The 26,110-nt window shown below is 33.5% G+C and overlaps 3 protein-coding genes and 1 long non-coding RNA gene across 4 annotated transcripts; 2 read left to right on the top strand and 2 right to left on the bottom strand.

Moving 5' to 3' along the window:
• Window positions 1–5,867: 5,867 nt before the first annotated feature.
• On the bottom strand, window positions 5,868–11,046 carry LOC125216923. The gene is made up of 5 exons (XR_007175509.1): window positions 10,781–11,046; window positions 10,568–10,673; window positions 10,390–10,474; window positions 6,097–6,218; window positions 5,868–6,019 (listed from the first exon to the last, which is right to left on the bottom strand). It is a non-coding gene; the product is annotated as an uncharacterized LOC125216923 (long non-coding RNA).
• LOC125216922 lies at window positions 6,904–9,784 on the top strand. Its single transcript, XM_048118710.1, has 8 exons — window positions 6,904–7,072; window positions 7,733–7,854; window positions 7,932–8,016; window positions 8,140–8,266; window positions 8,355–8,512; window positions 8,587–8,701; window positions 8,789–9,082; window positions 9,157–9,784. Exons 1-8 carry the CDS (start codon window positions 7,062–7,064, stop codon window positions 9,496–9,498), a joined length of 1,254 nt encoding a protein of 417 aa, XP_047974667.1. The 5' UTR covers window positions 6,904–7,061; the 3' UTR covers window positions 9,499–9,784.
• A 465-nt stretch (window positions 11,047–11,511) lies between the features above and the next one.
• On the top strand, window positions 11,512–17,832 carry LOC125210344. The gene is made up of 12 exons (XM_048109906.1): window positions 11,512–11,557; window positions 11,976–12,098; window positions 12,186–12,236; window positions 12,336–12,416; window positions 12,516–12,638; window positions 12,728–12,805; window positions 12,902–13,069; window positions 13,218–13,320; window positions 13,564–13,656; window positions 13,745–14,667; window positions 14,759–15,976; window positions 16,166–17,832. Exons 1-12 carry the CDS (start codon window positions 11,512–11,514, stop codon window positions 17,830–17,832), a joined length of 4,674 nt encoding a protein of 1,557 aa, XP_047965863.1.
• Window positions 17,833–21,076: 3,244 nt separating this feature from the next.
• On the bottom strand, window positions 21,077–26,035 carry LOC125213569 (glycine-rich domain-containing protein 1-like). The gene is made up of 9 exons (XM_048114192.1): window positions 25,979–26,035; window positions 25,504–25,677; window positions 24,999–25,116; window positions 24,664–24,915; window positions 24,055–24,504; window positions 22,794–23,329; window positions 22,322–22,517; window positions 22,030–22,197; window positions 21,077–21,941 (listed from the first exon to the last, which is right to left on the bottom strand). The coding sequence occupies exons 2-9, from the start codon at window positions 25,659–25,661 to the stop codon at window positions 21,258–21,260; spliced, it is 2,562 nt and encodes an 853-aa protein (XP_047970149.1). The 5' UTR covers window positions 25,662–25,677; window positions 25,979–26,035; the 3' UTR covers window positions 21,077–21,257.
• Window positions 26,036–26,110: the final 75 nt, after the last annotated feature.

The raw sequence follows: 26,110 nt of genomic DNA on the forward strand, positions 1-26,110 counted from the left end.
TGGCAAGATGATTGGAGGGAAAAGGAATAAACACCATTTCTTTTTGTTTTCAATATATACTCTCCGTCACGGCCAATAATCTTTGATAGTAGCATCGCAAAATTTTATAGTAAAAATGTAAGAAAAAAAAAGTGATTTGACTATTATAAATAATTACTACTAGTAAGATCTCATTAAATAAATAAATAAATTTATCAAAAAATAGAAGTCTTTTTTTATATATATAAAATGGGCCAAAATAATAATAATAAAAAATCAGGATTATTGGTAGTGGATCGAGTCCAAATGAGATATGTTTAAATATTTTTGACACGATTAATGTGGCCATAAATTTTACTATCAATTGTATACATATATATATGAAATTAAGAAAAATATTTGAAAGAAATCGAATTTGATGAGACGGCCGGTTTGCCGTTGACGATTAGTGCGATGTAAATGCATTACCATCTGGCAAACGCTAATGGACGCATCTGTAGAAAAAGCAATAAATTAGTGAATTAATTAAGTTAGTCATACCATTTTCTTCATTAAAATTTCAAACGATGTAAAGTTAATTTATACTCCATTGTTATTCATTTCTTATAGTATATGAATAGCATTTCGATTTTCGCACAATAAAGACAAATGAAAACCAGTACGAGCCCCTCATGAAGCTGAGTACAAGTCTAAATTTTAACGACGCGAATGACTAGTAGCTCAATGGTATGTTGTTTTAGTGGCTAAATTAAAAATAATGCTTATCATTTTCCAACGTCTCAACCTCTCTAATTACCGTATTGAATTATCAATCTGTACCAATTAGTTCGAATGAAAATAAAAAAATAATGAAGAAATTGTTTAAATTAAATAGACCAGTCCAATGGTATTTCTTTTGCAGAATTAAGCAACTTTTGGTCGAATACATCAAATAGGACAAGAGCCTAATTTTCACCTTCGGTTTGGTCAAGAAGCCATACAACTAATTGTACACCTCATTGCATGTGACAAAATTGTAAGGTTAAAAAATACTCCAAGTCTCCACTACAATTTTAACCAATCAATCGTATATACCGTACGCAATATTGCATACCTCGATATATTGTAACGTGACAACACATTTCCAACCACAAAGGTCTATCGATTTTATGGTTTCAAACATTCTGTTCCGTTGCAATAACATTTTCCTTGACATCAAATTTAATGTAATGGTGGTCAACGGAGTTAATTAACTATAGATTAATTAAATTTAATAGAAGACTAAAGTTCATTTTTGCTACTTTACGTTCGTCCTAAAAATCTTTTGGTCCCTAACATATTGTTTTGATACAATTTGGTCCCAAACATATTATTTTGGTCCAAAATAACCATTTTCTGTTAAAATTTACAGTCAAAATGTTTGATCAATTTAATAACTTAATTATAATCTATGACTCCCGTACATTTTCCATAAAATTCTTTTCGGGCCCCATATATTTAGTTTATGACCTTGTTTGGGACCAAATGTACCAAAACAATATGTAAGAACCAAAAGGTCACAAATTTAATGTGTGTGACCTAAAAGAATTTTTGGGCAAATGTAAGATACCAAAATTGGACTTTAGTCTTAATAGAATGAGGTATCCACTACTAAAAATAGTAAAAGTAAAGTGGGACAATTAATATGAGATGGAAAACTGAAACACGTAATGAGGACGTAGGGAGTATATAAATAAATTTTATGTCCTTTGACTTGGGTGAATTAAACTTCATCGAATCATAATTTTGATTTTATTAAGCTACAAGAATTTGAATGTTAGGGCTAGTTTGAATTATTAAAAATTGGCAGGTTATGTAGTTTTTGTTTGCAATTTTACAAATCATTTAAAAATTATATATTTTATGATCAAATATCGTGATTTAATTAAATGATAATATGGAGTTCAACAATTTCTTAAAGAATTGGCATAATATTTTGGCATTGTATATGAATTAAGGCGCGATAATTATGCTAATGTTAATTATATTATTTAAAATAATTAGGCATATTATGTACGTAATTTTATTTTCATTGTATATATAAAATATAACTATTATTAATCTGATGTGGGTAATAACATCGTTATAAATTAATTATATGTAATATTAATGTAGTTATATAGTAGTACTAACAACAAACCATTGCTATTATAAGATGATTGGGCTTGGTTAAATTTCACTCTGCAGACACGGCAAGATTCAAAGAATTAACTTAGGAAGTTGAGAGCTACCGAAATAAAAGCCATTTGAGTGTTGAGTAGATAAATTAAGTGACATACTTTATCTAATTTATTGATATTTTATGAATCAAAATCTACAATTATGTAGTTTCAATTTATATAAAAATATGGAGTATACCAATATGCGTATAAATAGATATTAAATCAATAGCAGTTGGTAATTTATAGATAGACTTCAAAGTTAGTGTGAAAAATTAGAATTGGACGAAAGTTAAGAAATTAATAGACAAATAAGAGAAGAAGTATACAGTATGTACGTTGGGATGCACACGGGCTGCATCTGCATGAATTAATTTTTAATTGAAAATACAGAAAATCCTAAGTCCAATAAATATTTATATGAAACCGCAGCTGCTACCTTGGGGAGCACCTTATGTTCATGCGCATTGCGCAATAGCTAACGAACCTACATAAGTATAATATAACGAGTAAATTACACTTGTATAGCAAAGTTACAAATTAACCTAAATAGTTTTAATTAGTGAGGGCAAGTGAAGAGTGAATGGAAGAAGAGAGGCTGGAAATGCATCCAACAACAGCAAATGCTGCAGCCACATAACCCACGCTCAGAAAATCTTGCTTCTTCGAATTATACTCATTCCATTTTACCCTCTTCAAATCCACCGTCGCGCAGAATGCTGCTCCACCTCCTGTTGCTACCAGCACTGTCGTCATCTGATCATATACATTCATCGAATCACTATGATTAAATTGGTACTACTATTAAACTATTCATTACATTTACATATTTGATATATACCTTATCCACGTAGAAGCACAACTTAAGCAGTGTATAGCTATTGATGATACGTTTCTTCCTGAGAATGTAGTGAATTGTGCAAAGGAAATTTGCAGCAATCCCAAACAAAGCTACATAAAACATGTACCTGCATTTTAATTACTACTACTATATTAAAAATGAATGAAATTAAATAAATGTGTTGTAATACCAACTACTGCCGAGTGTTACTTACTTGTAAGAGAAAACACGATTGTAAGTATAGACGTAGCCGCGGACCAAGGTGGCCTCGTTGGTCAGAAGAACTGCAATGGAGGCCGTGAGAGAAGCCATCGTCACCGCTCTAGCTGTCACAACTGCTGCTGAAAACTTGCCACACTTTGAACCATTCTCAGCCTCTTCAAAATCTAGAGTTTTTGACATTTTCTTTTTCTTAAATATTAATATCTCGATGCTTTCTTCTTCTTTGCTTGCTACCTACAATAAACCTCCTTTATATAAATGCACCAAACTTTTTTTGGCATTATTTAAAGTGGCATGTCGTCGTATCTTATACTAGTAAAATCTAGCTAGAATAGACAAAAACATTATTTATTCAAACTAATAATATAGTATGATTTTTGCAGATTGTGAAACCGGCCCCAAGCCTTTGGCATTAATTGTCATCGTTTCCTTTGGTAAATATTGCTAAAAACTATTACTATAAACAATGAACTAATTAATACATACTCCATATCAGTTAGGACAAGCGAGTAATGATCTTCATTCCGATAGAAACTATGGCAACAACTAATATAACGATCAAGTTAATTTGGACAAAAAGATGGAAAACAGCCTAGCAAACGGGAGACCAAAATATTCAACGCGGCAATACTTATGCTATGTGTCATCAAGTTCTCGGATTCTGTCACATACGTATAATACTACGAGTGCATGGTTTTTTTAGCGATGGCCTAAAGCACGTATTTTGGTGCTTAGCTATTGAGCATGTCGTTGCAATCACATTTCACCGATTTCACGTTTATGCATGTATAAGTTGTGGATCGATCAATGATTGATCAGTACCACATGATTTCCCATTTCCTTAAAAATTTGGAAGATCAATTTTATTTATTTATTTTTTTCTTTCTAAATTCGGATTTACTTATGTCTTGTATTTTTAGTTGCTTGATGAAATTATTATTTTTTACTACTATCACATTAGCATCACCAACAAAGTTACGCCTTCTGCTCGTGTCTTCATGTTTTACTGAGAAGATTCATCATTCAACGCTTGATGAAAAAACAATAAATTAGTGAATTAAGTTAGTCATACCATTTTCTTCAGTAAAATCTCAAACGATGTAAAAGTTATTTTGTAAATTGTGACTCAATTCTTATGAATATTATTACGCACAATAAAGACAAATGAAATCCAATACGAGCCCCTCATGGAGCTGTATTTTGATTTGTTTAGACGGTTTAATAATCGTATACCATACAAAGATATAAATGTTTTGATTTATATATACTACTGTACTTGCTTATTCACATGTTTAAAGTTAGATGGGAATATTGAGCAAATTGTCAGAAAAATAATGAGATATGCTTAAATTTTAGCCAATTTCATAATTTTGAGAAAATCATGTCTGGTGTCGTAGCCAAAAAATAAATTTGACAAGACGTTCGACCACTTAAACAACAATAGTATTAAAATAAATCGCCAAAAAGACCATGTTTTTTTAGCCGACCCTACAAGTTTTAAAATTTTCTTCTAACAGAGTGACTTATATTTCTGCAATTATCTCATGACAAAAGATTATATAGCCTACGTGTCTTAAATGATTGACATTGTCTAAATTTTAACGATGCGAATGACTAGGTAGCTCAATGGTATGTTGTTTTAGTGGGTAAGACTTAAAAATAAATAAAGAATGCTTATCATTTTCCAACGTCTCAACCTCTCCAATCACCGTACTGAATGAATCATTCAATTAGTTCGAATGAAAATAAAAATATGATGAAGAAATTGTTTAAATAGACTAGTCCAATGATTTTATTTTGCAGAATTAAGCAACTTTTGGTCGAATACATCATATAGGACAAGAGACTTAATTTCACAAGAAGCCATACAATATTTAATTGTACACTTCATTGCATGTAACAAAATTGTTAAGTCAAAAAATACTACTATTCCACTACAATTTATACCAATCAATAGTATATACCGTACGCAATAATATATTGCATACCTCGATATATTGTAACGTGACAACACATATTTTCCAACCAAAAAAGGTGTATCGATTTTATCGTTTCGAACATTCTCTTCCATTGCAACAACATTCTCCTTGACATCAAATTTAATGTAATGGTGGTCAACGGAATTAACTATACATTAATTAAATTTAGTAGCTACAGTTAGATAAAGGAAGGCGCAAAATAACCCCTTGATATTGAGAATCTATACTACCTTAAAAGCAAGGTTTTTTTGGGGGGAAATTTCAAGGAATTGTGCCAATTTTCAAATTAAAGTTTGGGAGGGAATTTGTGCTTAAACTTGAAAAAGTTGTTTGGTTGGGTAATTTATCTGCCAACTTGCAAGATCAAATCATCTTACACAAAAGAAGCTCTCTCAATCAATCATAATCCACAATTACCAGTTAATACACAATTTCCAGATAATACACAATAAATACTTCCATCCCTCCCAATATTAAAGCTGGAAATTTAATCAATCAATCATCCTAAAGTTAAATCAGGTGCAAGACTAATCCAAAAGTGTGATTAGTTGATTTTTTTTAATTAAATGTATTTCAAAATCCAATTTATTCTTTCCACCAACAAATAAATACAAGTTCCACTTAAAAAAACCCTACTAACTAATTGAGTTTAATTTGGGTGATTGACAATTGAGTGGATGGAAATACTTAACTATTAATTGAATATTGAATGTAGAATATAAACCATATAAATCACCTTTGCCAAAACTGATTTATAACGCTTTTATCGTTGTTCAAGCACACTTTGGAAGCATTGTAAACAGTCCCACATCATATTTGACCTATAATAAGAATAGATGTACATATATTAGTAAAAAAGTAATCAAACATATGATTTAAATAATAAAATAAACTTTACCATTAAATCTAGAAGCCTTGCAAAACTGAACCAATACAATTGGAACTATCATCTGCGAATCACGCTGGCTCAAAAATGAATCAACATTTTCACCCCAGAGAGCACAACGCATAGCAACATGACTGACATGAAAATAAATTTATAATTAAAATATCATCTAATAAATATGCATAACATAAATTTATTCTCAATTTATAAGTTAAACAAAATGAAGTTTTACTTCTCATCCTCCAAGGCCAATTCCAACTATTTTGTAAAATGAAGAACATTAATAAGTGATTGGCAATAACTTTAAAATTGATAAATTATAGGAGCATTTGACTTTCTTAATTGGAGTGAGAATTTATCAAATTGGAAAGAAAAAGCATATTTAGGAAATGAACGAAATGCATTAAAATATCTATATCTATTAGGTTTAAATATCAATTCGGGCCAACATGATTTATTAGGTTAAAATATTTATATATCTATTAGGTCCTAGCCGCCATAGCCGACTGAATGAATTTCTGAAAGACAGAGCAGATAGGTTTTGGGCGGCAGTTTGCTTGTATATTGATTAGAGTGTTAGTGGTTTATCAATATATTTACACGTTTGATGTGTATTAACCAACGTGTAATATTGTGGATCTTTTGGTGTGTATGTAAATTTCACACAGAATTTCTTCTATAAATAGCTGATAGTTGGCTTATTGATCATCATCTCTCCACCATCAACAGGTGTTTAATTTATTTTTTTCAGTTTTGTTCAACTCTTTTGTAGTTATAAAATGTAAACTAATAACATTGTCTTTTATGATTTCAGTTTTTCCATTGAAGAAAGGAAATTATGGCTCAAGTTGTTACTTTGCTGAGAAATTTAACTAAAGCAAGTGTGACTCAACGTATTAAAGTTCGATGTGTGCATTCTTACAATACATATTGGGCTGGCAGGACTGCTGAAGCGCTTTCATTGGAGTGTATCATGCATGACGAGGAGGTAAAGTTATAGTAGTATATTACTATATATTTTTTTATATATAATTATGACAATGAACTTTTTTATTATTTGAAGAAATTTTTTGACAGATTAATTTTTTACAGGGTGTAAAGATTCATGTTACATTCCCAAAAAGTGTAGTTCATGTAAAAGGCCGTCTGATCAATGAAGGGGATATATATTTGATGCAGAACTTTTTCGTGAAGAATAGTCCACGAAAATATAAAACCACAAGCCATGACTACAAAATACAAATTTATGAAAAAACTATGATTACTAAAATTGAAGATCCTATGTTCTGTTGCTATCCCTTTAATATAATGAGTATCGATGATATTGCAAACCTCTCAGAAGTTGAGAGTTGTCCTCTATTTGGTATGTTTTTTATATTCATCTTTTTTTTCCTTTTTTTTCTCCAGTCAAAATTATTTCTTGATTTGTTAATCATTAATATTTTGTGTAATATTAACATTGTAGATGTTGTTGGAGTTGTGAAAGGATGTTCTAAGGTAGTTGATGATCCCCGTTCAAGGCTCTTGGAATTGGCCTTGGAGGATGAGAAGTAAAACTACATTGTGTTTAACTTATAAATTGAGAATATATTTATGTTATGCATATTTATTAGATGATATTTTGATTATAAATTTATTTTCATGTCAGTCATGTTGCTATGCGTTGTGCTCTTTGGGGTGAAAATGTTGATGCATTTTTGAGCCAGCGTGATTCGCAGATGATAGTTCCAATTGTATTGGTGCAGTTCTGCAAGGCTTCTAGATTTAATGGTAAAGTTTATTTTATTATATAAATCATATGTTTGATTACTTTTTTACTAATATATGTACATCTATTCTTATTATAGGTCAAATACGATGTGGGACTGTTTACAATGCTTCCAAGGTGTGCTTGAACAAAGATATAAGCGTTATAAATCAGTTTCGGCAAAGGTGATTTATATGGTTTATATTCTACATTCAATATTCAATTAATAGTTAAGTATTTTGTCATAATTTTATGTGCTTTAAAATTTTTTAATGTATTTTTTAATTTAATTTCTATTTTTTATGTAGGATTATGTCTGATGATTCTTTCAGTCTTGGATTACCAGATTCACTGAAATATGATAAGCCCATGGTTATGGATGAATCTTTCAGTTTTGGATGTATCAAATGCATTGATACACTATTCTGTCTTGAGGTTTCACTGTGGTTCTTAATTTGTTAGTTTTTTATTAAGTAATCAATGTTCTATCAGTTTAAATTATTTATAGTTATTGGCTGGCCAGGATGGAACTTATTGGATTTGTGCAAGGGTAGAGTCAGTCAGTTGCTATGGGGAATGGTTTTACATATGTTGCCAAAAGTGTGGTAAAAAAGTGGAGAAGACATGCAATGAGTTTCACTGTATTGGATGTTCCAAGTTTGATGGTTCTGGAATTATGAGGTAGTAAATAAAGACTACTTGTGTTTATGTTTGTTGATGTGTTTATGGTTGATAATCGTATTTTGTTTTTATAGGTATATGCTGAAATTTGAAGTATTTGATGGAACTAGCACTGCGGAGTTAGTTTTGTGGGACAAAGAATGTGTGCAAATTCTACAAAAAAAAGCTTCTGAGCTTGATTGTGCACAGGTGGTTGCAAATGTTATGATTTTTTATACTCTGTTTGTTCATATTTCTTATTAAAAAAAATTTTGACATGTTTTTTTAACATAATAGGTTGTATCACCAAATAATGTGCCTAAAGAGATTGAGGATTGTGTTGTTGGAAAGATATTTCTCTTTAAGGTTGCTCTTAGGAATGAAGATGATTTTCTTCATCTAAAGCCTTATAATGTGAAGAAAGTTATTACTGATGTTGCTCTGATTGAGAAATATTCTGTCAATGTGGTTGCAAATCTTGAAGCAAGTAAAACTGCAGCAACTTATGAAGATATGTATCTTAATGAGTGCAGCACCCTCTCTCAAATTGTTGACTTTCCTGACTTGGGAAGTGATGTTGATTCTCTTAAGGTATTTTATATATTTGAAATTTGTATAGTATATTATTGTGAGATATTAATCTTACTTTCATATTTTAATATTAGGTGTTTGGCGATAAGTTTTTATCTCCTTCTAGCAGTGGTGTGAAGAATTGTTTGGTGGTAAATTTGGATGATGTTTCAATGAATGATGGCATGAAGGAAAATGTGGTTATGGATTTGGATGTGCCTTCTACAAACTGTGTCATGAAGGATGATCTGGTTATCAACTTGGATGTGTTCCATGATGTCTGTCCATCCGTTGAGAGAAAGAAAAGTGGGAAGCTGAAAAGAGAAGAAATTGAGACCACTCCTGGGGTTAAGCGCAAGTTGGTTGGTGATTTTGAAGGAAGTGTGAAAGATTCCAAGAACAAGTTGGTTGCTGTGAAGCTAGAGCCCACTGATTGATGCTGGTGTTGGTGAAGGCCAAGTATGTAGTATTGTAGGTTTATGTATGTTGGTTGTGTCTTAGATTGCTCATCTTTTGGTTCTGTTTTGATCTTGACTTCCATTGGGAAATGGAAGTCAAGAAAGATGAGTTGCAAGGAAGTATGTAGTATTGTAGGTTTATGTATGTTGGTTGTGTCATGGATTACTCATCTTTAGATTATGTTTTGTTATTGACTTCTGTTGGGAAATAGAAGTCAAGCAAGATGAGTAAGTTCGCTTTTAGGCTCATGACTTATTATGTAACTCCTGCTTGAACTTATGTAAATATTGGCAGTTGAGTTTAATTATTTGTGTTTCATATTTTTTTCGATGCTTATTCTGCTTTTATTTCCCTTGTCTGATTTGTTGGTAAATATAATTTTATTAGAAGATATGATTATTATAAATAAGTATTAGTTCAATTTTCCTGATGAAGATTCATAGCTTGATTAATTTTTCTTTAATATTTATAGTATAACATATTTGAAGGGATTATTAACTACATTGTAATTAATATTTTTATGTTGTTCATTTCATAACGTCACTCCATTGAATAAGTGATTACATAAAAGGTTTTATCCTCAGGGTATTGTCTGAGGAGTGTGCAGTTAAGTTATATTGTTATCTATTTATAATGTCTAATTTACTTGCATTATTCATGTCAAAGATACATTCCTCACAATAGATAATCAATTGAAAGTCAAGTTTTTGAAGATAGAATATCATATTTAATCATTAAGAAGAAAGAGAATCATACAATGAAAGTAATTCAAAAATCATTCAAGCTTGCAAAGTGGAGTCTTATCAGAAACTTTTAATGTATCAGGTAATTATATAATTTGATATTTGAAATTGGAAGTACTATATTACCTTTGCATATCTGTCTTCCATATGTTGCATGCAAGCATATTCAAATTGGTATCTTCCTTTGTTGCTTTATTTGTGTGGTTTGGTGCTGTGTTGGTCATGTTGGGCATAAAAAAATTTAAATATTATTTACAGAACAAAAAATTTATTAATTTAGATTTAAAATTTAAAAAAAAAATACCTTTTCTATGGTTTTCATTGTCTTCTGGAATGTGGAAATTATAAGATCTATTATCTTACAATTTCTTTCACCGTCTTCCAAATTTTGCATCATTCTAAATAGATGTCTGCAAATTGTTTGTATATTCAAACGGAAAAGTTGTTAGTAATTATCATATCAAAATAATAGACATTGTAAATATGAATTTGAGTAGCGTATTTGAGTTTGACTCACCTTTCTGATTCTGTGGCTCAAGCTAGGTATGGGATGCACAATTGTGTTTTTGGTTGGGATTCTAGCAGATTTGAGAGTAATACTGCGAAACTCATAATGTGGTTGCATGTTCCTCTATTGAAGTGGTTTTTTTGAGTATTTTGTTGACGTTGTTTGAGGAATTTTATCACGGGATAGAAGTTTCTGGAAGTGCAAATTGCTGATTTTGTAATTGTGAATGAGAAAATGAGATTGCGCAGCTGCTCATAGAACTTGAGAAGGAGAGGTTGTGTCTGTGTAGTTGATTGGAAACTCTAAAATATTATTTTATATAATGCTTTAATTAATGATGTCATGTTGGTAGTTGGTGTCTATTTAATGAAAATTTGTCCATATTTATTGTATTGGTTTGAAAGTTGTTGATTATTTGTCCAAATTTGATGTTCACGAAGGATGTACTAACAATAAATATTACTCCTGGTTTTTTATAGTGGTTTAAATTTTACAATGGGCTTCCATTGATGTTCTCGAAGGATGTACCAATATTATTAATATGAATACAAGATAGTAGTATTAGATAAATTGGTGTAACCTTCTTAACTTATGGATAAAAGTAATGTCAGATAAAGTGGTGTGTCTCCTTGTATAATCGTGTACAATTAAAAATTCCACACAGAAAATAACACTCTTTCTTTGTCGAAACTATCATCGCGAAGAAACAAAATAAAGGGATGAAAAAAATTCAGAAATCTATGAAGCTTGGTAGCAAGATTTTTGCAGATATCAACAATGTATCAGGTATATATCTCATAGAGAATTGATATTCAAGTTTTTAGTAAAACCTCGGCATATTTATGTTTTGTGGTGCTGCAATTATTTTGGATCAGATTGTACTAGATTTGTATCAGATTGTATCAGTTTTGAGTTGATTGTATCAGATTTGTTTGCAATTTGGAGAAATGCGTTGTGTAGTTAGAGTTGAGTTGAAACTGTAGATCAATCCTAATTTCGAATGTTTCTTATTGTATGCTTAATCATGCAGTAAATTTTTGTGAGTTTTTCCCGGTGATTTTTCAATTTTTTCAAGAAATTCTGGAGGGGAATAGTAGTTTTATGGGTGATTACTCTTTGTAAGTTGGAAAATTGCGGTTTCATATATAGAATTGTGGAACAAATGACTGAGTAATTGATATTCTGTGGAATGGTTTATTTGTAGGTGGATCTTCGTTGGTGTCTACGAGTTTGTATATTGGGGAAGGAATGGGTTATCGAAAATTTAAAATGTTTGATGGTGGTTTGAACTTCACAATGGTCTCTGAGAATGATGTATTCTTTAATGGTATTTTTTTTATTATGTTTTATAGTTTTTGTTTATTTTATTTATTAATTATTAATGATGATACTAATTTTTTTTATTTAATTGTAGGTGTTAAGACTTCTGCATTGGTTGAGATCAATCAAGTATCTACTGTTTTAGGTGTAAAATGACAATTATATTATGTTATGCCTCATATTCATAGTATATTTATTGTTATTATAAATTAAACATTTTTTATTATTGTTATTTTAACTGTAGGTGCTGTAAATGAACTTGCTGATGTTGAGAAAGGAGAGCATGGTGCCACTATGTCAAAAGATATTTTTCAAACTTTCAAAGGTTGTGATGATAATCTATTTGCATTTGGAGGACTTATTTCTATTTTATTTCTTATATCTTTTATAGTCCTACATAAATGTTATTTCAAATTTTTTGTAGGTGTATCTTCGTTATTACCTCAGACATGGGATGTTTGTGAAGGGAGGCCTAATAAAAAGTTTAAATTGTTTGATGGCAATCTAAAATTTACAATGGCTTCTGTAAATTGTGCTCTTATAAATGGTAGGCTTTTATAGTATGTTTCAAAAATTTAACATTTATTGTGTTTTGGCATTACTAATAGTAACATTATTTAACTCTGTTCATTGCAGATGTCTGTATATCTGCTTTGAAAGAAATCAAACAAGAAACTGTAGTTGGAGATTACCAAAATTCTGTTGTTATGAGTGGTAATTTTTGAATATTTGTATAAGTTTAGTCTTTTTTTTTGTGTTACTGTATATGTAGTTAAATTTTTCAGATTTTTTTTTCTTATTTATTCGTAGGTGATGAAATTACAAAATTGAATGAATGTGATATAGCATCAGCAAGTATGAATTTACAGAATGGTGTTGATGCTATTTTGGTAAGAAATTCATGTGCTTCTACCTCAAAAGAAATTAAGTCTACTATTTCTGTCGGGACAGAAAATTCTCTTTTTGCATCTGAAGCAGGTTTTTTTATATTTGTTTTATTATTTATTTATTATTGAATGTTTATTTTTGTATTTTAAAATTGTGAATATTTTTAACTTTGTATTTGTGATTTTACTTGGTTGTTTTTCATTTGTTGTTTTAACAAGAGTCTTCTTTGTTTTTTCAGGATATTTGGACATTGGTGATCCAAATTATGTTTGTTCACATTGTAGTGCTATTTTTTGGTATGATGAGCGATTGAGGAAATCCGTTAAAGCTAAAAATCCAAGGTATTCTGTTTGTTGTGTAAATGGAAAAATACAACTTGCAAAGTTTGTGGATCCGCCTAGACTTCTTCGGGAGCTATTCTTTGGAGGTAACACAAAGAGTAAACATTATCAGCAAAATATTCGTTCCTATAATAGCATGTTTGGATTCACTTCGATGGGTGGGAAAATAGATAGTAGCATTAATGTTGGACAAGGCCCTTCAATTTTTCGTTTGCATGGTCAAAACTATCATCTTATTGGTAGTATGATGCCTCTAAAAGATTGTCGGCCCAAATTTGCTCAGTTGTACATTTATGACACGGAGAATGAAGTGAATAATCGCATATCGGCTGTCAGGTATGTTTTTTTTATCTATTTTATTTTTTTTACATGATTAATCAATTGTTGTAAAATAATTTATTGTAGTTAATAATTATCTTAACAGGAAGGAAGACAAATTAAGTTCATTGCATTCGGAAATAGTTTTGGAGATTCAACAAATGCTTGATGAGCATAATGCTTTAGTGAAGTCATTTCGAATGGCCAAGGAAAAGTTGGTTGACAGTGATGACTCTGTGAAGTTGAGATTGATTGGCAAAAGAGGGAGAGATGGGAGGAGATATAATTTGCCAGTTGCGTCTGAAGTAGCTGCATTAATTGTTGGTGATCTTGATGAAAATATATGTGACAGGGATATCATAGTTGAATATCGCAGTGGACAACTGAAACGGATTGACGAATTGCATCCAGCTTATCTTCCTCTACAATACCCATTGCTGTATCCGTATGGTGAAGATGGTTATAGGGACGATATACCATTTTCTGAGTCGAAAGCAAGTTTGGGGTTTGCTCGCAAAAAAATTAGCCCAAAGGAATATTTTTCCTATTATTTGCATGATAGGTTGAATTCCATGTCTTTAATATTATCTTCTCGGCGATTGTTCCAACAATTTATAGTTGATGCGTATACAATGGTAGAAGCTGGCCGATTGAAGTATGTGCGTTCTCACCAGAAGACTTTACGTTGTGATTTGTATAAAGGTTTGGCTGATGCTTTATTAAGTGGTGAAACTGATGGTTCTAGGTTAGGGATGCGAGTAATTTTGCCATCAAGTTATACTGGTGGTGCTCGATATATGATTCAAAGTTATCAGGATGCAATGGCTATTTGTAGATGGGCTGGATATCCAGATTTGTTTATTACGTTCACTTGCAATCCTAAATGGCCTGAAATTTTGAGGTATGTTCAGAGTCGAGGTTTAAAGCATGAAGATCGTCCTGATATCGTTTGTAGAATATTTAAGGCGAAACTAGACAATATGATTGCAGATTTCCGACGTAATAAATTGTTTGGGGATGTCGTAGCAGGTAATTTTATGTTCGTTTTTGTATTTATATTTTAAAAATGTTTTCAGTTTCATATTTATATTTTTTTAATTTATTAATTTGTTTTGTGCAGTTATATATACTGTGGAGTTCCAAAAACGTGGCTTGCCGCATGCGCATATTCTTTTGTTTTTGGGAAAGGCTAATAAATATCCAGAACCTGCAGACATTGATAAAATTATTTCTTCTGAAATTCCGGATCCTGAAGCTGATCCAGATTACTATAAAGTTGTGAGTGAATTTATGGTGCATGGACCATGTGGCATAGTAAGACCTAATTCTCCTTGCATGTCTGAGCGTCGTTGTACTAAATATTTCCCAAAGAATTATAGAGATGCTACAATAGTTGATGAATATGGATATGCAGTCTATAGAAGAAGAAATAATGGTCGAATTATCTTAAAGAGTGGTATACCTTTAGATAATCGATATATTGTGCCTCATAATCGGTATTTGTTGATGAAGTATGGAGCCCACATTAATGTTGAATGGTGTAATCAATCTCAATCCATCAAGTATTTGTTTAAGTATGTTAACAAAGGTAATGATCGAGTAACAGCTGCATTTTATAATTCTACATCAGATGCTGATTCTGTTAAAGAAGTGGATGAAGTTAAGATGTATTATGATTGTAGATATATTTCTCCATGTGAAGCTGCATGGAGGCTTTTTGGATTTGAAATACAGTACAGGGATCCTGCCGTGGAGAGATTAGGATTTCATTTGCCAAATGAGCAGCATATTATATATGATGAGTCAATGAATTTAGATGATGTTATGAGCCGTGAAACTGTTACTGAAAGTATGTTTTTAGCTTGGTTTGAAGCTAATAAGAAATATCCTGATGCTAGGCTGCTGACTTACCCAGAATTCCCAACTAAATTTGTTTGGAAAAAGAAAAAAAGGGAGTGGACACCACGGAAGCAAGGATTTGCCATTGGAAGGTTGCGCTTTGTTCCTCCAGGTTCAGGTGATTTATATTATATGAGATTGCTTTTGAATATCATCCGTGGAGCTACTTGCTATGAGGATTTGAGATTTGTTAATGGTGCTCAGCATAATAGTTTTAGAGATGCATGTTATGCATTGGGATTGTTGGATGATGATAAGGAGTATATTAATGGAATTATAGAGGCAAGTAATTGGGCATCTGCTGCTGCACTAAGAGTTTTATTTGTGACATTGTTGTCTTCTGATTCTATTAGTCGTCCTGAAGTTGTTTGGAATAGTTGCTGGAGTTTATTGTCGGATGACATTCTTTATAGACAACGTATGTTGTTTAAACATCCAGGTAATATTTGTTATGATTTACTTATTTTGTACTTGATTTATTTGATTTATTGCTGGAGTATTATTTACTTGATTTGTTTTATTCATCATGTAATAGTTCATTTTACTTGATTGATCGATAATATTTGTTACTAGAGTATTATTTACTTGATTTATTTTATTCATCATGTAACAGTTCCTTTTTTTTCAGAATTGGTGATGAGTGAAATGGAAATTCGAAATTTTGCTTTAGTTGAGATTGAAAAAAAGTTGTTGCAGTTGGGGAGAAGTTTACATGATTTTGAATCAATGCCATTTCCATCTGAACAATATCTTCAACCTGCTCAGAATCGATTGATAATGGAGGAGTTATCTTATGATAGAGAAGCTTTAGCTAAAGAGCATGCAGTTTATCTCTCTAAGTTTAATGCTGAACAACGTCATGTGTATAACTCTATAATCAGTTCAGTTGATTCAGGTATTGGAGAGACATTTTTTGTATATGGTTCAGGTGGGACTGGGAAAACTTTTCTGTGGTCGGCTTTGTCAGCTGCTATCCGTTCAAAGGGAGAAATTGTCTTGAATGTTGCGTCGAGTGGAATAGCATCGTTGTTGTTGCCTGGTGGAAGGACCGCTCATTCTCGGTTTAAAATTCCATTAAGTTTAAATGAAGATTCCTTTTGTAGTATTAACCAAGGAAGTCCACTTGCTGAACTTATCATCAGGACTAAACTTATTATTTGGGATGAAGCTCCAATGATGCATAAGCATTGTTTTGAAGCTTTGGATAGAACTCTCCGTGATCTGAAGCGTTCCTCAACAGAAATGGATGATGGGTCACAAAAACTTTTTGGAGGTATAACAGTTGTTTTTGGTGGTGATTTTCGTCAAATCTTACCAGTTATTCCTAGAGGTGGTAGACAAGATGTTGTTAATGCTACTATTAATTCATCGTATATATGGGATCATTGCAAGGTGTTGAGGTTAACAAAAAACATGAGATTGTTGAATGCTGATTCTGATATTCACATTTCAAAATTAAGAGAATTTTGTGAATGGCTGATAGGTGTTGGTGATGGTGTTATTGGTGATTGTACTGATGGATGTGGACAAGTTGTTATTCCGACAGATTTGTTGTTGGAATGTAATGGTGATCCTTTGCGGAGTATTGTTTCTTCAACTTATCCAACATACGAACAAAATGTTGAGGATGTGTCTTATTTAGAAGATCGAGCTATATTAGCACCGACTTTAGAAGTTGTTGAAATGATAAATCAGTATATGATGGCTCAAAGTGGTTTGGAGGATCGAATTTATCTAAGTGCTGATAGTGCAGTGCAATGTAGTGCACGTTCTGGTATTTTAGATGAGATTCATACTCCAGAATTGTTGAATGGGATACGATGTTCTGGTATTCCAAATCATGAATTACATCTCAAGATAGGCACTCCAGTGATGTTGTTGAGAAATATTGATCATAATGTTGGATTGTGTAATGGTACTAGGTTGGTTATTACTAGACTTGGAAATTATGTTTTGGAAGCAAAAGTTCTTACAGGTTGTTGTGCTGGAGATTTTGTTTTGGTGCCTCGATTATGCCTAATCCCTTCTGATATCAGGTTGCCTTTCAAGTTTCAACGACGGCAATTCCCATTGATTGTATCTTATGCGATGACCATTAATAAGAGTCAGGGGCAATCCTTATCCCATGTTGGTTTATTTTTGAAGAAACCAGTTTTTAGCCATGGTCAACTTTATGTGGCTATTTCAAGGGTTACAAGTCGTAAGGGTTTGAAAATTTTAGTATGTGGAAATGAAGATGAACATTGTGATGTTACTGACAATGTAGTGTACAAAGAAGTTTTCCGCAATGTATAATGTATTTTATATTTTATTCACTGTAATGACCTATGTATATTTTACAAAGAAAAGTCTTCCTGTGTTCTTTCTGTTTTGTGTAGCAATCTTTAGGTTCTGTTTTGTTATCTAGCTCCAAGTCTCTCAGTTTAAATATATTTTTCATCTCATTAAATTGAATATTCTAAAATTTTATAACATTGTAAAACAAATGGTTATCATAAACTCAAAGTTATGTACTAACGCAATTGATAGAAAAAGTTTGTCAGCAGCGCAACGCGCGGGGGATGACTAGTATCAATATTTAGTGTGAGATTTACACTAAAATGGGTTTGAGTTTAGTGGAATGGTTGGAGATGCTCTAAAAGTAGAGTTCATGGACCTAAAAGTAAAGGTGGGAAAAAAATACCGAAATACCGTACTGAATAATTACCGCGTAATACCACAATTTTCAGTATAGAATGATACCGTACCGTAATCTTTCGATACGGTAACGGTATCAATTTTCCTATATCGCAGACTGACAATATATCGAATATTTGGTATACACCTTAAATTCGGTATACCGAATCCTCGGTGCATACCAAAAAATCGGTATATGTTCAAATGTTATATAGAATATATTATACTCCCTTCTTCTCACTTTAAATGAAACATTTTTAATTCGTCACGAGATTTTATATAGTGTTGTTTTGTGAATAAAGTAAATAAAATAAAGTAAGAGAGATGAAAAAAGTAGAGAGAGTAGTGTTTTTATATTTAGAAATGTGCATTTAGAGTGAGACATCCCGAAAAGAAAAATGTGTCTCTTAGAGTGACACGAAGGGAGTATTATATTTAATATAGAGTAAAAGCTAAAATTGGTCCTGAACATATGACCATTTTACGTTTTTGGTCCGAAACATTATCTTTTGAATTTTTTGGTCCTGCAAATATAGAAATTTGATCATTTTGGTCCTCCGTCAACATTTTCGTTAAAAACTAACGGTTAACGAGTTTAATCCCAAAATGTTTCACTTCAATTAAATAATATGTTAGGGTTCTTATTTGGAGGGTTTCACTTCAATTTCTATCTTCTTCGTTCCTCTCATCTTTCATCTTTTTCATCCATTTTCATTCATATCAAAATTCTAATCTACAGAACTTCAAATTCTCCATTCATTCAAAAATTCTAAAATCGAAATTCATCTTCAAAATACCTAAAGCCATCTCCAATCATTTACGCCAAGCCAAAACCCATTTTTGAGTATACGTCACACCAAAAAGTAGTTTTACTCCAACCATTTACACCATATTTAAGTTTACACCATTTTTGAGTATTCGTCTAACAAAATTTTGGAGTAAACACCATATTTGGTGTTATTCCATTGAAAAACCCGAAAATGGGTTTGAGTTTGGTGTACGGTTGGAAAACTTATCTACACCAAAAATGAGTTTTGATGCATGGTTGGAGATGGTCTACATAATCAAGAATCCAACAAAATCGAAGAATCCCAAAATTGAAAAACCCAACAAAAATGGGAGAACCTCAAATCTGCAAACCAAACAAAATCAAGAACCCAACAAAATCGGACAAAATCGAACCCACCGACGGCGCCGAATACTTCCTCTCCGCCGCCGCTATTTTCCCCTCATCAAAATCATCGTGCAATCGGAAGACCTCCTCTTGAGAGATTGAGCTCCAACAGTACAAGGCGATCAAAGAGATGCATAGAATCGGCAGAATAGTGCTCGGGCGACGGTGGCTGGAATTCCCCAACGAAGACGGAGACTGGCGACGAGCAGGAATCTGCTGCGGCGGCGGTGGAGGAGACGGCGACGGAGAAGGATGTTTGGCGGATGAGTTGATTGTGAAGAAATATGATTATCGGAGAGAGTGAAGGCAGTGATGGTTTTACCAAAGGAAGGGTTGTCGGGAGGGGGAAGAGTGATGATGACATATTATTTAATTCTAATTTTAAAAGAATAATTATAAAAATAATTAAAGAATTGATTAGGGACTAAAAAATCAGAATTAAAAGTTTAATTTGGTCAAAATTGGGATTAAATTCGTTGACCGTTACGTTTTAACGGAAATGTTGACGGGATGACCAATTGTGATTCGATTTGAAATGTGCATGACCAAAATGATCAAATATCCATATATGCAGGACCAAAAAATCCAAAAGATAATGTCTAGGTACAAAGGGGTGCGTTATATTGCTAACTATTGAAGTTGCTAACTCTGCTAACTCATTAATGCAGTGTATTAAAAGTCGATACAGTGACATTAAAATGTCAATCCATAATATCAACACATTATATTAAAGTTCAACAAAATACATTTTAATGTCATTGTGTTGACATTTTTAATACATTGCGTTGATGAGTTAACAAGTTAGTAACTTAAGAAAGTTAGCAATTGATCATTACCCTTAGGACGAAAAATGTAAAATGGTCATATGTTTAGGACCAATTTTGGCCTTTACTCTTTAGTATATTTTTATATATAGCATTAAAAAAGAATAAAATATTTGAAATCCCACTTTTAAATATTTTGTGTATAAAATATTTTTCTTTTGCATAATGATATTACGGTATATTGAAAAATCGATATGGTATAATAACAGTATGATATTTTGTCATAGCGCAATTTTCATACTGTTATACAGTATTGACCCATCCCTATCTAAATGATATAAACCGTATATCATAATTTATATTCCCTTCGTCCCATAATAGATGTCACACTTTTTTTTTTGTTTTGTCCCACAAAAGATATCACATTTTCATTTTTGGAAAAATTCTCTCTCATATGAATATAAAAATCATATTTTCTCTCTCCACTTTAAAGCCTCCTAAAATCTCGTATCATCCCAAAAGTGTAACATTTTTTGTAGGACAGAGGGAGCATAGACTAATAAAAATCCAAATTTCACTAAAATTACTAAACAATATTTTTGAGGCCACCGAGTTTTAAACCTTAGCGGCAAGAAAGAGAGATGTCTCTTCTACCGCTATATATTATCACTTCTTTTATGTGTTAATTCGAAAATCATTTAAAATCTAAGAACAATTTTTTTTTAAAAAATATTGGGCATAAATCGCACCCGCAGCAATTTGCAGAGACTTAGTACTCTGCAATGCCACATGCATGCACATCGTGGTCTCTATGAATGAGCAAATTGTTAACCATTGTGAATGCTCTTAAATATTTTTTCCACCAATAAATATGGTGGCAATCACAATTAGTACTAGTTGAAATGCTTTGAAAGTAGAGTTGAAATTGCAAATAATGAACAGATTTATTGAAAAAGGACCTTAATAGTTTGCATACACACACAATCAAGGGAGATGTCACCGCTGAGTGGCTTCTCTCACAGAATCAAGATGACTACAAACACACACACAAACTGACTTATTGGATATACACACAATCAGTTTAGACATTCTGGTAGCCTCACATATCACGCAACAACGATCTCTTGGTTTAAGCCTCCGTCGCTCATGCCTACACAGCCGCCGGCCCCACAACCTCCGCAACCACCAGATTTCTCCATGTTCTTAGAACCACCAGTACTAACACCGGAGTTACCCATCACGCTTCCACATCCACCACCACAGCCACCACATCCACCACCACAGCCACCGCTAACACCATTTTTAGCCATCATGCTTCCACATCCACCACCACAGCCACCGCCACATCCACTACCACACCCACCGCTGACACCATCTTTAGCCATCACACTTCCACATCCACCACCACATCCACTACCACAGCCACCGCTAACACCATCTTTAGCCATCATGCTTCCACACCCACCACTACCACCACATCCACCACAACCACCTGTGTTAGCCGTCATGCTTCCACATCCACCACAACCACCAGACTCCACGGTCCTCACTCCATTTCCACATCCGCTGCCACATCCTCCACAACCTCCAGCGAGAACACCTGTGTTTGCTGCAACCAATTCCTTCGGCAGAGGAGCCTGGTTGGTCTCTTTTCCTACTGCAATATTATGTGCTTCGTTTGAGAGTTCTTCGCTGTGCAACGCCATATTGCAATGCCCTTCATTTCTCAATATGTTACCTAGTATAAATGTAACTATGAGGCTGGGCAAAACGAACCAGTCTTCTTTTACCTAAAATCCCAAAAATAGCAATAAAGTGATGAGTGATTAATATACTTAACCGAACATGACTGAGTTCCTTAACACACAATAATAGTACCTTGACAGTGCCAGACTTCATGTCAAGTAATGCCACTGTTGTTCCATATGGCTCTTCAGTAGAGAATTTTACAGCTGTTATTAGGTGAGGTTCATGTTGATGCTCAGCTTTGTGTTTTGCACAGCGCCTTGATTCATAGTCCAGCCTTCCACCAAGAAAAAGTCTTACCTGTATGAACACAGATGTTATGAACATAAAAGAATAATGCCTAAGAAACTAGAGATTCTTTGTTGTTCTATTGGAGATTCTTTGCTGTATAGCAAATCAAAATGTAAAAATGGAGGATACATACAGTATGAGGACCGGTCATCTCGAAGAGGTGTCCGTCATCATTGTTTGTGTTCGGAAGCTTAAGGGACCATGGAGAATTCACCATAGACCACTTGGACTCTGCACCCTCGGCCAGAGTACATGCTTTGCCCGAATCCATGATTCCAACCACTACTTTCTTCCTAGATTCTTTCTTGCCTTTTGACTTATGTTGATCTCTGAAATCAGGAGATTATACAACATAAGTAGACTGTTCTTCAAATCCAAATATGTACATTTTCCATCCAAACAACTTCTTATAACATTATCCATAAGATAATCTAAGCATATTGCATTAGTTACTACCCCAACTTCAAGCTAAATAATGACGAAAAAGTTAAAAGTGAGATGGCGAAACAAAATTAAGTAGAAGGAATACAAAATGCATACATACGCACCCAACTAAGCCCAAAAACACTGCAACTTATAATGAAGGAAAGACAAATCTTAGATACCTCATATGCAGGTTGAGAACCATGTTTCCTTCCTCATCTTCTATGCGTGCCCAATTTTTAGAGAATTGGGCCCTGACTGGCAATGGGAACAAGCAAGAACTTTTCGAAAATGGCCGAGACCGAACCATATGAAGTTTATGTGGTGCTGGGGTAGGTATGGTAACTGATATGGCCACTCGCAAGCCAATCGGCTTAGATTCCGTGATGTGTGAACTAGGAACCAAATCCAACCATTTTTCCACAGTAAGATTGGAGTCAGGTGACAGGAAGTCTTCCAGAGATATGAAAGTAGTGCCTATGTTCTTGACTTTTTTTATGAGCGGTGAAACAGAAGGTGAGGACATGAGCTCAAAGAGCAGATTCCCAGTAGGCTCACACTGGAAGCATGCCACTTGTTTCTCACCAGATTCAGAGAGAATTTTCAGGGTTCTCTTTGCATTGAAGATCATATCTGGCTGCGATTTACTGAAGGACACACAGAGACTTCCATTGTGTCCCTCTGGAAGATTCCTTACACTCACAAACTCCAACATGACCTGAAGAATTGAATAAACATATCAATTTTATACTTTAGCCATATCATTTTCCTATTTAATCATGCATAATGGAGAAACATGGTATAGACTGCTGAAGCCCCATTTGTACAGGATGATTAGACATAATATCTAGAATGCTTTAGTTCAAAAGAAAATGACTATTGTTATATTGTCTCTGAGAAACAGATTCTCAACAAAGCATTCAGTCTCGCTGTGAATAGCATGATGCAAAACAGTATGAATAGAAGTCTCTCCACTTCTTTCGTTCTTTCTTTTCTTTTCATCTGCTTCTTTTTCTCTTTAAAAATGAATTCTTGTGTGAGTCAAGATACAAAGGGATTTAATTTGTGAAGCAATTATAAGCATATGCAACCATAAAGGACAAATGATCTGAAGAGAAAATCTGTCATCAAAAAAGCTGAATCGTATTTGGTGGATAAGGATCACATATCAAAGTAAAACAGGGTAGTATGTGATATAGGGTATCTCAGGTAAAGACAGGTTCATATCATAAACTTTTGATCTTTATAGATTCTAATCCCAGAAACTGAAAGATGCTGTGCTAAAACCATTTCCCCAGCTATATGGTGATGTAACAGTGTGCTTAAGGATTTATGGGTTTGAAATAATAGCGGAAAAGAGAATGGTGGCATAAAATCAACCTAGTGCAATGCAATATGCATACATGTCTATTCAAAGAGTGTTGTAAAGGTCTTGAGAAGTACCTCAAAAACTTTTGTCGCAGGAAGTGCTACTATTGGGCTCTCATTCAAACTTGCTACCTTCTTCGTGACAGTGCCCAAGTAAGGAGTAAGTCTGACCGGTGAAGGGGCATTGCCCTTGTACATTGCTCCAGCTCTCCAATACCTATGGCCATACAGGTCCTCAAAGGTCTTGGTCGTCCCAGTAAACCCAACATCCAATTTCTGACCCTTTGTTCTATCAGAATCAGTGTCATCATGTTCCAAAATTTTTCCCATTATTTTTAGAAGATCTTCACAATAAGACACTGGATGCAACTGATGAGTGTGCCAGATAAGGTCAATGTCGTAAGTGGGGACAGAGAAGCTCTTGATGCCTTTCTCCTTGTTTCTCTTGATTAGGTGCAGAAATCCTTTGTACCTTGCCACAGCTCCTATAATATAGCGAGTGTCGTTCATATGGCATTGGGAGACCTGCAATATAAAAGGAGAAGAAAATACACGAAAAGATTGAATTTTCTGAATCAAGTAATAGACACTGTTTGATGCATGACTCTAAAAATGGAAAATAATGTATATATAGAAACTATAAAAGGAGCCTAAAATTAAAATGACTATAGTTATCAGGCTTGCCTGATAAAAGAAAGGGGCTTGTCTTTGAGCAGCTGCGATCAAATCATACTTCGTGAAATTCTCTGCCACTACTCCTTGACCAGAGATATTCTCTTGCTGAAGTTCCAAATCCAGTTCAAATGGCTCGCCGGGGAATAATCTTTTCCAAGCGTCTTCGGTTTGCTTTCTCGAAGTTCCCTCCACAGAAGAAATAACATTCTTGTTGTCAAGAATTCGGCCATAGAACTCCTCGCAGTCTTTTTTGTATCTAACCTGGAGGATTAGGCCAGTTCAATCTTGTGCTAACACAATACATTGCTGAAGTCAACAATAAAGTAAAGAGCGTGGAGGCATACTGGATTGAGCCTGTGAGAGTGCCATATCCATTCACAATCTAAAGGGACAACCAATGGAGCTTCAAAAAGTGGCGATTCAGAATGTTTCGCCAGCATTGGAAGCCAATAAGCATTGTACCTAGTGGTAGAAAAAAGACGATTCCCGTTAAGATGATAAAGAAAGTAGAAACTATGATGAAGATCCTTGTGATGGTGGATACAAAGTCATCATCCTGACTACATACCAAGAGATCTGATCAATTAACAGATATATTAAGCACTATTGTTAGGGGATATAGCAATTCAACTTTTCCAATTCTAGGTCGAATTTGCTTCCGGTTATCAGGAGCGTGCCAACATAGCAATAGACCGCCGACTTAAAACATCATCAATAACATTAAAACTACTCAAAACACGGCATCTACTAAGCATTCTACTACAATCACCAATCATCCATTAATTTAAGCATCTATGATCTATACACATCAACTATTAGAATAAACAAATAGATGCGCGAATTGCTTGCCTGTAAATGGCCCTATCTAGGCCAGGGCTGTCATAGAGCCAACGGTTCCGATCAACAGCCTCGAGAAACTTGAGCTGCCTTTTTGCGGCGGAAACAAGGTCGACGTTGATCTCAGTGTTCTGTGCTGCTTCCCATTCCAACTCCTGCTGCTTCTCCATTCTTCACAGCTTTTAACTACCGAAACAATAACACACTAAGAAAACAGAATTTTCACAGCCAGTAAAAGCGCACGATCGGAAATTCAATACACGGAGTATAATCTATCCCCAAATCAGATATCAATTCAGTAAATGAACGGAATCCTGATCACTTCCGTTTCGGATTTCAAGTAAACTAACAATTGTTCTACAAAATTATGTTACTTAAGTGTAACGTAAAATTAGCAAGCAAAACTATTATATTAACTGAAAACGATGATCGGAAAAAGAAGGATGATTATGAACAGAAGATGACGAGAAAGCGTTAGGAAGTTCACCTCAAAATTACTTTTCCGTTGACGAAATATTAGATGAGGAATGAGCGCTGAATTTACCGGTATTTATAGCATATTCCATGGGTACGATATTTTTAGTTCAAGTAGTACAAATAGGGAGTGAATGACGAAACT

Source organism: Salvia hispanica, chromosome 3 (assembly GCF_023119035.1).
Source record: "Salvia hispanica cultivar TCC Black 2014 chromosome 3, UniMelb_Shisp_WGS_1.0, whole genome shotgun sequence".
In the NCBI taxonomy this organism is placed as follows: domain Eukaryota; kingdom Viridiplantae; phylum Streptophyta; class Magnoliopsida; order Lamiales; family Lamiaceae; genus Salvia; species Salvia hispanica.

Excerpts from the sequence above, each read along its gene's own strand:
- LOC125213569 (XM_048114192.1), bottom strand. The coding sequence starts at position 25,661 with ATGGAGAAGCAGCAGGAGTTGGAATGGGAAGCAGCACAGAACACTGAG. Across the intron at positions 24,505-24,663 it reads AAGCCCCTTTCTTTTATCAG|GTCTCCCAATGCCATATGAA; the intron begins GCAAGCCTGATA and ends TTTATATTGCAG. Across the intron at positions 21,942-22,029 it reads TGAAGTCTGGCACTGTCAAG|GTAAAAGAAGACTGGTTCGT; the intron begins GTACTATTATTG and ends TTGGGATTTTAG.
- LOC125216922 (XM_048118710.1), top strand. Across the intron at positions 8,017-8,139 it reads ATAAATCAGTTTCGGCAAAG|GATTATGTCTGATGATTCTT; the intron begins GTGATTTATATG and ends TTTTTTATGTAG. Across the intron at positions 8,267-8,354 it reads ATACACTATTCTGTCTTGAG|GATGGAACTTATTGGATTTG; the intron begins GTTTCACTGTGG and ends TTGGCTGGCCAG.
- LOC125210344 (XM_048109906.1), top strand. The coding sequence starts at position 11,512 with ATGAAGCTTGGTAGCAAGATTTTTGCAGATATCAACAATGTATCAG. Across the intron at positions 11,558-11,975 it reads AGATATCAACAATGTATCAG|GTGGATCTTCGTTGGTGTCT; the intron begins GTATATATCTCA and ends GTTTATTTGTAG. Across the intron at positions 12,639-12,727 it reads AAATTGTGCTCTTATAAATG|ATGTCTGTATATCTGCTTTG; the intron begins GTAGGCTTTTAT and ends TGTTCATTGCAG.